The sequence below is a fragment of the Coturnix japonica genome, chromosome 2, assembly GCF_001577835.2.
Source record: "Coturnix japonica isolate 7356 chromosome 2, Coturnix japonica 2.1, whole genome shotgun sequence".
Taxonomy (NCBI): domain Eukaryota; kingdom Metazoa; phylum Chordata; class Aves; order Galliformes; family Phasianidae; genus Coturnix; species Coturnix japonica.
The window spans coordinates 117733050-117744227 of NC_029517.1; the positions used below are offsets into that span (position 1 = coordinate 117733050).

The 11178-nt window shown below is 51.5% G+C and overlaps 1 protein-coding gene across 1 annotated transcript; it reads right to left on the bottom strand.

The window, feature by feature from the left end:
* Positions 1 to 480: 480 nt before the first annotated feature.
* On the bottom strand, positions 481 to 1948 carry LOC107310404. Its single transcript, XM_015855992.2, has 2 exons — positions 1725 to 1948; positions 481 to 1547 (listed from the first exon to the last, which is right to left on the bottom strand). The coding sequence occupies exon 2, from the start codon at positions 1462 to 1464 to the stop codon at positions 481 to 483; it is 984 nt and encodes a 327-aa protein (XP_015711478.1). The 5' UTR covers positions 1465 to 1547; positions 1725 to 1948.
* Between the last annotated feature and the right edge of the window lie 9230 nt (positions 1949 to 11178).

Below are 11178 nucleotides of genomic sequence, written 5' to 3' on the forward strand. Positions count from 1 at the left end.
GATGCGGCATTTGGTCTTGTTGAACTCCATCCCATTGGCTTCAGCCCAGCTCTCCAGCCTAACCAGATCCCTCTGTAGGGCCTGGCTACCACCGGGTTGATCCACACTCCCAGCCAATTTGGTGTCATCTGCAAACTTACTGAGGGCGCACTCAATGCCCTCATGCAATTCATCAATAAAGATGTTGAAGAGGATAGGCCCCGGCACCGACCCCTGGGGAACACCACTCGTGACTGGTCTCCAACTGGATCTAACTCCATTTACCACCACTCTCTGAGCCCGGCCTTCCAGCCAGCTCCTTACCCAGCCAGCTCACGACCCGCACAGGGCCCAGCAGAAGGGTGGAATGGCGGCCTAGCCAAACCGGGTGCTGAGAGCACTGGCTCTCGTACGGCACAGCGTGTGCAGGGCTGGGGCGTGAAGGGCAAACCGTCTGGAAAGAGACACGAGGAACAGCACGTGCTTCTTGGTTTGTAGCTTTTATTGTGAGCCCCGCTCGGGGCGCCTCTTGCAGGGCCGAGCAGCGCGCTGGGCGCTGCCGGCCCTCCTCTTGGTGGGGCGCCGGGATCCCCCAGCCGAGCGATTCCTGCCCCGGCCGCGAGCGGAGGAGCCGCGGCTGCGGCCCTGCTCAGAGGGACCGGCTGCCTCGGAACCCGGCTCGCCGGGACCTCCTCCGAGGGCCCCGCTGGACGTGCCGGGGAGCTCCTCCGAGTCGGGACCCACGCGGCTGCCGGATGCTGTGGCGCCGGGGGCAACGGGCACCTGCGGGGAGGCGGCGGAACCAGACGGGGCCGTGGGGCCATTCTCCCGCTCCTGGGTGCCGCTGGGGTCTTCGAGGCCCAGCAGCCTCCGGGCCTCCTGGCTGCAGCGGCTCTCGATGGTTCCAACAAGAGCGCCCATGAGCGGAGCGGCGACGGGCCCCAGGGCGTGCTCCGTGCACTGCGCCAGGATGTCCCTGTCCGGCCCCACCTGGCACAGGAACGCCAGGATCATGCTCTTCAGCCACTTGATTCTCCACCAGCGCAGCTCCCCGTTGCGCCGCAGCTCCTGCTCCAGCCAGGGCAGCACCGGGTCCAGGATGTCGCGTCTGACCCTGAAAAGCGCTGCCCACGCCTCTGGCACGAGGCCGCCCACTCTCTCCGGCTCCGCGGCCTCGGGCTCGGGGGACGGTGGCGCAGAGGGCGGAGCCGATGCCGTGGTGCCGCTGTGGCCGGTGGCGGTGCCGAAGCCGACGGGCACGGGCACCGCGGGCGGGGACACGATGCACTCCACGTACTCGTCGTCTCCCCGCACCGACACCCGGATGGTCTTCATGGCCGTTCTGCACAGCGGGCAGCTGTCTCTCAGCATCGCCCAGCGCTGGATGCAGCCGACGCAGAACGTGTGCTTACAGGGATTTGCGGACGCCACGTCCCGTCTCACGTCGCGGCAGATGGAGCACGTCCACGCCTCTTCTGCGGCCATGCTCTTCTCACTGCAGTGGGATGGGAGAACCGAGGATGACAAGTTGCTCTCCGTCACCTCAGCTGCAGAGATGGTGTTGAGCTCTGCAAGAGGAAGAGAAGCCACGGTCACTCGCTGTCCCAGGGGGTGAAAGCCCTCAGTGGTCCCTCAGCAGGAAGCCCTCCCAAGCCCACGACTGGGCCGTCTCGTGCTCCCCGCTGGCACAAGGCCGGGCTCCCCACGGCTGCCCTGAGGGGACCTTGTGTCCTCGCACCACTCACCTCCGCTGCTGCGGGTGTGCTCGGTAGGGCCCCGGCTGGCTGCTCTAGGCAGGGCCAGGGAAACACAAGCGATGCTGTGGGATCGGGCACTGAGATGCTGCGAGCAGCCCCAGGCACGACCAGCACAGCACAACCAAATAATCCTCGTTCGACCAACAAGCCTCGCACAGCTGCTCAGCAGGTCCAGGAACGAGCCAGACTGAGCCAGGCTCTGCCGGCACCCTACTATGAGCACTGAGGGCTGAGTGGTCACAATCCGTCATGCAGTGATGTCACAGCCTGTTGCACAGGGGCGTCGCCATGGGCCATTCGCCCCCAATGGCCCCACCCATGTTTCAGATGTTACCTTCTTTTCTCTAATTAAAACAACTCTAATTGATGCACTAAATCAACTCTACTTGTTTATGCATTTCCTGTTTTTTCGCTAGTAAGCTGTCGATTTTTCACTTATGTGTTATGTAGAAATTGGGGTTGGCATTCTCTTCCTCTTGATTTCCTAATGCCCCATCAATCTTTCTCTCGTTCCTCTTCTGTCAGCACTCTCCTGGTGCTTTCCAGGAATATCTTCCATTATCAGTTTAGGAATATCTTTCTTTCTGAGTGGTGTATTCCACCGGTGGGGTGGTGTCTGTGAATAGCATTCATTAATTCCTTTGGAATGGCTTGTGGTGAAATAACACTCGTGGCCCATACATAAACATCTGCTTGAATGGGGAATTTCTGCAGAGGAACTATCCTGTTGGCCCTCTCGCAAGGATCTACATATATCTACCTAAGCTGTGCAGTTTTATGGGAATCAGAGTAAGCCTTGAGTTACTTAACTTTTGGGAAATTTTGTCTTAGCAACTTTAGGAGGAAAGAGTGAAAGGGGGGGCTGGGAGTGAGAGAGCTCCCCAGTCCTGGATCCCATGTCTGACCTGCTAATGACGGTGTCAAGTGTGGAGGGAAACTGGGCCTCCCCAGACTTGTACATGGCCTTATTTATAGGCCCCAGTGCCTGGACTTCTGGAGCCTCCTCTTTTCCCTGTTGTGCCACCCAAATGCATCAAAACAGCTGTCCTGCAAATCAGGTTGGCAGGACTAAAGTTTGTCAAGTGGGTGAATTATCTCTAGCTTGGTGGGTTCTGTTTAGTACCCAGGAAGAGGTACCAAATAGAGAGACTCAGGACTGAGAAGTGGACTTGAACATGGATGGTTAAGCATAGTTTATCCACAAGTGTGTCTTGTGGTTGTTTGACTTTTGTTCCCGATATTCCACATGATAACATCACGTAGAGCACAAGGAGTTAAAGAGTCAGTGCTCCAGTTCTGTGGGCTGTCCATAATTCCTGGTATGCCTGTCTCAGAAGAGAAGAAGGACATCCCCCAGAGGACTCTGTGTTACCCTTTTCTGTTCAGAGGGAAAGACCAAACTGTTTGCAGATCATGAGGCACTGCTTTTCCTCCTCTGCTCCTCCCAGCATTGTGTGTGCTCTCTAGTCACTTTGCCTTCAGCATGAGAGTAAGGCCTTTGGTTTTTGGACATGGATGACCATGCTGTCAGTCTCCCTGACTGTACTCTTCATCATTTCTCTCAGTATCTGTATCAATAATATTTTGCAGACGCCTTCCCCAGAGCCAGAGAGTACTGAGTGGCAGGGAGTGTGGAGGGACTTGGGAGGGACACAAGAGAGATGGCCATCCGCGGAGTCATAGAATCATAGAATTTCCCACGTTGGAAAAGACCTTGAAGGTCATAAAGTCCAACCCAGCCTAGCCATAGTACCCTAACTCTAACAACCCTCTGCGAAATCATATCTCTGAGCACCACACCTATAAGGGGTAGAATGTTGTGGTTTTGTGCCTTTTCTTATCAATATTCCACGTCATAACAGCGCATGGTGCACTTGGGGGTTATTGCTGCGGTCCTGTGGATTGTCGACAGTTCCGTTTACCTGTCTCAGAAGAGAAGATGTACAGCAACTCCTAGAAGACTTCACTGTTGTACTTCCATTATCCAGTTGGTGGGAAACACATGACTGACTGGAATTCACGAGAGCAGTTCTCTGTGCTCCCTGGTGCATCGAAGTAAGAACCTCGGCCTACAGAAACTCTCGTTGCTTTGCTGTATTAGCTTCAATCCCTGCTAACTTGTATTTTTGCTATTTAATTAGTAAACTAAGTTTCTGTTCCTGCTCAGATTGTTGCTACAGTGTTTTTCCCCCTCTCATTCCCTTCTATTCCCTTTCCCCTTCTCCTCTCTTTTTAGGCCCAGTGTGCAATGGCCCTGCTCTGTCCCTGTCACAGACGCAGACATAGCGATAAAGCCGCGGCAGTGTGACAGCCGTGCTGCAGTTGATCAAGACGTGTGAACTGGGAACTCTGGAGCGTTCTGCCTGAGTGCACAGGTGGCTGTTCTATACAGTGCTTCGACCTGCCTCTGTTATGTTTATGTATGGGACATGTTATTTCACCACAAGCCATCCCAAAGGAATTAATGGAGATAATTCTCCCACCTGACAAACCAACCGCTCACAGGATCCCGCTCACAGCGGGTCTGCGGCTCATGGCCCACACAGGGCCCAGCAGAAGGGTGGAATGGCGGCCCAGCCACACCGGGTGCTGAGAGCACTGGCTCTCGTACGGCACAGCGTGTGCAGGGCCGGGGTGTGAAGGGCAAACCGTCTGGAAAGAGACACGAGGAACAGCACGTTTGGTTTGTAAAGCTTGGTTTGTAGCTTTTATTACAAAGCTTGGCTTGTATCTTTTATTGTGAGCCCCGCTCGGGTCGCCTCTTGCAGGGCCGAGCAGCGCGCTGGGCACTGCCGGCCCTCCTCCTGGTGGGGCGTCGGGACCCCCCAGCCGAGCGATTCGTGCCTCGGCCGCGAGCGGAGGAGCTGCGGCTGCAGCCCTGGGTGGCGGGACCGGCTGCCTCGGGACCCGGCTCGCCAGGACCCCCTCCGAGGGCCCCGCTGGACGTGCCGGGGAGCTCCTCCGAGTCGGGACCGCGCGGCTGCCGGCGCTGTGCGGCCGGGGGCAAACGGGCACCTGCGGGGAGGCCAGCGGGACCAGACGGGGGTGCGGGGCCGTCCTCCACCTCCTGGGTGGCCGCTGGGTCTTCGAGCCCAGCAGCCTCCGGGCCTCCCTGGCTCAGCGGCTCTCGATGGTTCCACAAGAGCGCCCCATTTGAGCGGAGCGGCGACGGGCCGCCAGGGCGTGTCCGTGCACTGTGCAGGGATGTCCCTGTCCGGCCCCACCTGGCACAGGAAACGCCAAGGATCAATGCTCTTTCAGCCACTGGATTCCCACAGCGCAGCTCCCATTGCGCCGCAGCTCCTGCTTCAGCCAGGGCAGCACCGGGTCGAGATTGTTGCTCTGACCTGAAAAGCGCTGGCCCATGCCTCTGGCACAAGGCCGCCCACTCTCTCGGCTCCCGGCCTCGGGTCGGGGACGGTGGTGCAAGGGGGAGCTGATGCGCGGTGCCGCTGGGCCGGTGGCGGTCAAAGCGACGGCCCACGGCGCACCGGGCGGGGAGACGAGCCACTCCACTATCGTCGTCTCCCCGCACTGACACCCGGATGTCTTCATGGCGTTCTGCACAGCGGGCAGGCTTGCTCTTCAGGCATCGCCAGCGCTGATTGCAGCCGACGCAGAACGTGTGCTTACAGGGATTTGCGGACCCAAGTACCGTCTCAATGCTGGCGATGGAGCACATCTCACGTCTTCTGTGGGCCATGCTGTCATTCTACTGCAGCGGGTATGGGAGAACCGACGATGACAAGTTTGCTCTCCGTACCTCAGCTGCAAGAGAGGGTGTTGAGCTCTGCAAGAGGAACAGAATGCCACGGTCACTCGCTGTCCAGGGGGTGAAAGGGGCCTCAGTGTCCCTCACGCACGAAAGCCCTCCCATGCCCACCGACTGGGCCGTTCGTGCCCCCGCTGGCACAGGCCGGGCTCCCCACGGCTGCCCCTGATGGACCCCGCTGTCCCTGCGCCACTCACCCCTGCTGCGGTGCGCTCCGAGGCCCGCTGGCTGTCTAGGCAGGGCCAGGGAAACACAAGCGATTGCGTGGGATCGGGCACTGAGATGCTGCAAGCAGCCCCAGGCACGACAGCACACGCACAAAAAAAAATCTCGTTTCGACCAACGAAGCCTCGCACAGCTGCTTCAGCAGGTCCAGAACGAGCCAGGACGAGCGGTCTGCCGCACCCCATATGACATGGGGCTGATGGTCACCATCCGTAAGCGGTGATTTACACCTGTTGCTCAGGACTCGCATGGGCCGTCCGCCCCCACAAGTCCCCACCCATGTTTCAGATGTTACCTTCTTTTCTCTAATTAAAACAGCTCAAATTTATGCATTAAAAGGACTCTACTTGTTTATATATTTCCTGTTTTTTTCGCAATTAAGCTCTCGATTTTTCACTTAAGTGTTATGTAGAAACTGGGTTTGGCATTCTCCTTCCCTTGCTTTTGGAATGCCCTGTCTTTCCCTCATTCCTCTTCTTCAGGATTCCCTGCTGCTTTTGGAATGTCTTCCGCATTATCATTTGGAAATACCTTTCATTGTTGAGTGTTTGTTGTGCACCTGTGGGCTTCGGTCTGTGAGTTAACATTCTCTTAATCCTTTGGAAAGGCTTCGTGTGAAATACACTCTTGGCCTCATACATAAAACATCATTGAATGGAATTTCTACAGAGCAGCTATATCTGTTGCCTCTCGCAAGGATCTACCTCATCTACTAAGCTGTGCATTTTTTATGGGAACCAAAAGAAAGCCTTGAGTCACTGCAAATATGGAAACCTTTGTCTTAAGCAGTTTCAGCAGGAAAGAGTGAAAGGGAGTTTGAAGAGCCCCCAGTCTGATCCATGTTGACCTCTTAATGACGGTGGTCAAAGTGTGGAGGGAAACTGGGCCTCCCCAGACTTGTACATGGCCTTATTTATGGGCCCCAGTGCCTGGACTTCTGGAGCCTCCTCTTGCCCCCATTCTGCCACCCAAATACATCAGAAAAGCTGTCCTGCATATCAGGCTGGTAGGACTGAAGTTTGTCAGGCGGGTGAATTATCTCTAGCTTGGTGGGTTCTGTTTAGTACCCATGAAGAGGTACTACAGAGACTCAAGACTGAAAAGTGGACTTGAACATGGACAGTTCTGCACAGTTTATCCATGAGTGTGTCTTGTGGTTGTTTCACTTTTGTTCCTGTTATTCCACATGGTAACATCACGTAGAACATGAGGAGTAGTTAAAGAGTCAGTGCTCCAGTTCTGTGGGCTGTCGATAGTTCCTGTTATGCCTGTCTCAGAAGAGAAGAACGACATCCCCCAGAGAACTCTGTGTTACCCTTTTCTGTTCAGAGGGAAAGAACAAACTGTTTGCAGATCATGGGGTGCCTCTTTTCCTCCTCTGCTCGTCCCGGCAGCGTGTGTGCTCCTTAGTCGTCTTGCCTTCAGCATTAGAGTAAGTCCTTTGGTTTTGGATATGGATGTCCATGCTGTCAGTCTCCCTGACTGTACTCTTCATCATTTCTCTCAGTATCTGTATTTATTATATTTTGTAGACGCCTTCCCCAGAGCCAGAGTACTGAGTGGCAGGGAGCATGGAGGGACTTGGGAGGAACACTAGAGAAATGGCCATCCGCGGAGTCATGGAATCATAGAAGAATCATAGAATCATAGAATTACCCAGGTTGGAAAAGACCTTGATTGTGATAAAGTCCAACCCAGCCTAACCATAGTACCCTATTTCTAACAACCCTCTTCTAAATCATATCTCTGAGCACCACACCTATAAGGGGTAGAATGTTATGGTTTTGTGCCTTTTCTTATCAATATTCGAAATCATAACAGTGCATCATTGAACAGCATCATAACACCCTCTGCCGCAGACAGAGGGTGGTGGTCAATGGCTCTATGTCCAGGCTGGTAACGAGTGGTGTCCCTCAAGGGTCTGTCTTGTGACCGGTGCTCTTAAACATCTTCATTAATGACATTGATGAGGGAATGGTGTTCACCCTCAGCAAGTTTGCTGACGACACCAAGCTGAGTGGTGCGGTCGATACGGTGGAAGGAAGGGATGCCATTCAGAGGGACCTGGGCAGGCTGGAAAGCTGGGCTCGGGTGAACCTACTGAGGTTCAACACGGCAAAGTGCAGGTTTTGCACTTGGGCCAGAAGAACCCCAGGCACCTGTACAGGCTGGGAGGAGTGGTCCTTGAGAGCAGCACAGCAGAGAAGGACCTGGGGGTCCTGATGGACGAAAGACTCAACATGAGCCAGCAGTGCGCTCTAGCAGCCCGAAAAGCAAATGGGATCCTGGGCTCCATCAGGAGAGGGGTGGTCAGCAGGAATAGAGAGGTGATTGTCCCTCTCTACTCTGCTCTTGTGAGGCCCCATCTGGAGTACTGTGTCCAGGTGTGGAGCCCTCAGTACAAAAAAGACATGGAGATTTTGGAAAGGGTCCAGAGGAGGGCCACGAAGATGATCAGGGGGCTGGAGCACCTCCCCTATGAGGACAGGCTGAGGGAGTTGGGCTTGTTCAGCCGAGAGAAGGGAAGGTTGCGGGGTGACCTCATTGCAGCCTTTCAATACCTGAAGGGAACTTACACCCAGGAGGGAAGTAAACTCTTCGAAAGGGCTGACAATAGCAGGACACGGGGAAATGGTTTTAAGTTAAAAGAGGGAAGATTTAGGTTGGATGTTAGGGGGATGTTACTAGGGGAGTGGTTAGGCCCTGGAACAGGCTGCCCAGGGAGGTTGTGCATGCCCCGTCCTTGGAGGTGTTCAAGACCAGGTTGGACGGGGCCCTGGGTAACCTGATCTAGTAAATGTATATGTTTGGTGGTCCTGCTAGGCAGGGGGGTTGGAACTACATGATCTTTGAGGTCTCTTCCAACCCGGGACATTCTGTGATTCTGTGTGATTCTGTGACACCGAGCCCACACAAACTCTTGGATTTCTCTGGAAGGGAGCTTTGTTCTGAGAAATGTTGACGCTCCCCCGGCAGGGTATAACTTTCTAATCTTTTTCTGAACCAGTTTAAACGTGATAATAATGCTCCATAATTTTAAGAAATAATTCTTTATCCCAAAAAGATGAGGAGATTCAGGTGTCAGCCTCTAGGGACCCACAAAAACATATTATTATATTCAGAAAAAATATCCATAATCTTACACACAGAGAAAAAGCCTTAGAAGGGATTAGGAAATGCCAGTGTTCTTTGTCGGTAAGTACATAATTCATTCAATTTAGTTACCGCTAATCTTTTTTCTTTATTTTTTTAGAACTGACCTGATGTGTCAAATTTACTTACCTTTCAATAGGAGTACATTTTCTAGTAATACAGAAAAAGACTAGCTATATGCTACGGTCCTTAAGAGTTGCAAACTGCTTTTAAATCCTACAAAGCTGTAGTTTATAACTACGCTAAGTGTTCTTTTTCTATAGTTGCTAATAAGAACATTAGCACTCTTCCTACGTGAGAAGTATCAATTAATCTTTTATATTAGAATAACTTTAAGTTAATGTGTCATTACATCAGCGGTGCTGATTTTGAAACGTTTTTATCCCATGTATGCCTTAAAAAAAAAAAGAGACTAAAATAATTTTTGTTTTATAACAATGTCTTTACGCAGATGTTCATCATTATGGAGCTTTTTAAAATCATCCTCTCTCCAAACAGTCTCACCAGGGGAATGACAGTAAATCAATTCATCGCTTTCAAGGAAGCGTTACCTTTAGGGTCTCTGCAGCAACCACTGCAGGAAATCCCTGCTTAAAAAATTAAAAAGGAAATAATAAAGAAAGGCTTTCTGTTAAACAAAGAGCAACTGAAAGCTGGATTGCCACGTGATTAAGGACTCGTGTTATGATTAGAAAACCCAGACTCAATTTCTGTATTTACCAATTCTCTTCATGTTTCTGTGCCACAACTCAGCATTTGTCAGATGAAAGGAAAACACTTTGCTACTTAAGCAGCTAATATGTTGGAGAAGAACTCTTTCTCCCTGTGCTTCTGTACTGTTGCTACACAACAGCATCCTGGTGTGACTGGAGATTAGGCACTATGGCAGCAACCACAGAAATATTCATACAGGCTTTAAGATTTCAAAAAAGAATTGTTGTATGATAGGTAGGGTGTGCAAAATGAAAACCAACCGACTACACAAGCATGAGAGACTAAATTTAAGATCACAGAGTGAGGTACAAAGAAGTTTTGGAACCAGAGCAGAGGTATCGCATAGGTTTTAAAGACACCAGAACAGTGGTTAACTTGACTGTGTGTGGCTTGTCACTTCGAATAGGAATTGGACTTGATGATTCCTATGGGTCCCTTCCATCTTGAGATAATCTTTGATTCTCATTCTCTGATTCTGTGATGTGCACCTCCTAGTCACAGAAAGGAGAAAGAAGCAGCTGTGTAGAGAGTTCAAGAGCTGAAAATGACTTCAAGTCTTACGAAGCCTCACTGAATTCGGTGCATTTTATTTGACTGTTTGTTTTCTCATGCTTTGTTTCCTTGAGTGGATTGCAGAAGGGAGTGAGGATGAAACGCCCCATGTCTCCTGATCTCTACTCAGAATGGGCAATGCATGCCGTTTCCCAATTCTGTGGGAATTCATCAACCTCTTTCTTTACCAGTTGAAAATCATTATTCACATCCTATTTTTAGTTCACATGGTATTTGTTTGTCTTTTCCCTGTCCGTCCTACTTCCCAGCAGACTCAGAGTAAGCACTGTGGGAAATTACATTGTTTCTTACACATTAGATTTGCTTTTTTGTGTTAAATGATTACAGAACCTTCCAGGACTAGAATGAATCTCTATAATAATCTCTTTTTTTGCCCTTATTGATAAGACTATGCAATATCCTTGAATAAGTGACCAGTTAAAAGCCTGTAGATCTCTTAAAAAAGTTTAAATATAAAAATAGAAAAATATCTTAAGCATGGTGAAGAGCCTCAAACATTCACTTATTAATTGTTTTCCCTCACTGTTGAAGCAAAAAAAAAAAAAAAAAAATAGAGCAAATTAAGCAATACATTCAGATTCCAGGCTTAATTTTGTCAAGCATGTGCTACAGGCTCCCAGTCACATCTTCATCCACCACACACACAGAAAACCCCTCATTTATCAATTTCTGATCGTAGCTGGGAAACAAGTCATCCCATAGCTTTTTCTCTGCCATGCTGAAATGAGTGACACCCAGAAATCTCACTGTGAATGAAGTACAGTACCCAGGTCCTATTCTAAACCCTCATTTAACAAGGGGAAGAACACAGCCTTGAGACATCTGTATGGCATTCCAGCTATGTCCTGTGTGTCTGGTCCTCCCAGCTCCAGTCTGCCTTCCTCAGCCCTGCCAACAAAACAGAGAGATCAAATCTGGCAAGGCATTATCAGCCGCTCACCCAGGCTCTCCCAGATTTCCCATTGCCGGTCCTGTCCCCGTGTTCCCCTGGGGAGAGCCACCTGG

What these genes read in the sequence shown, in the direction of transcription:
- LOC107310404 (XM_015855992.2), bottom strand. Translation starts at nt 1,464, where the DNA reads ATGGCCGCAGAAGAGGCGTGGACGTGCTCCATCTGCCGCGACGTGAGA.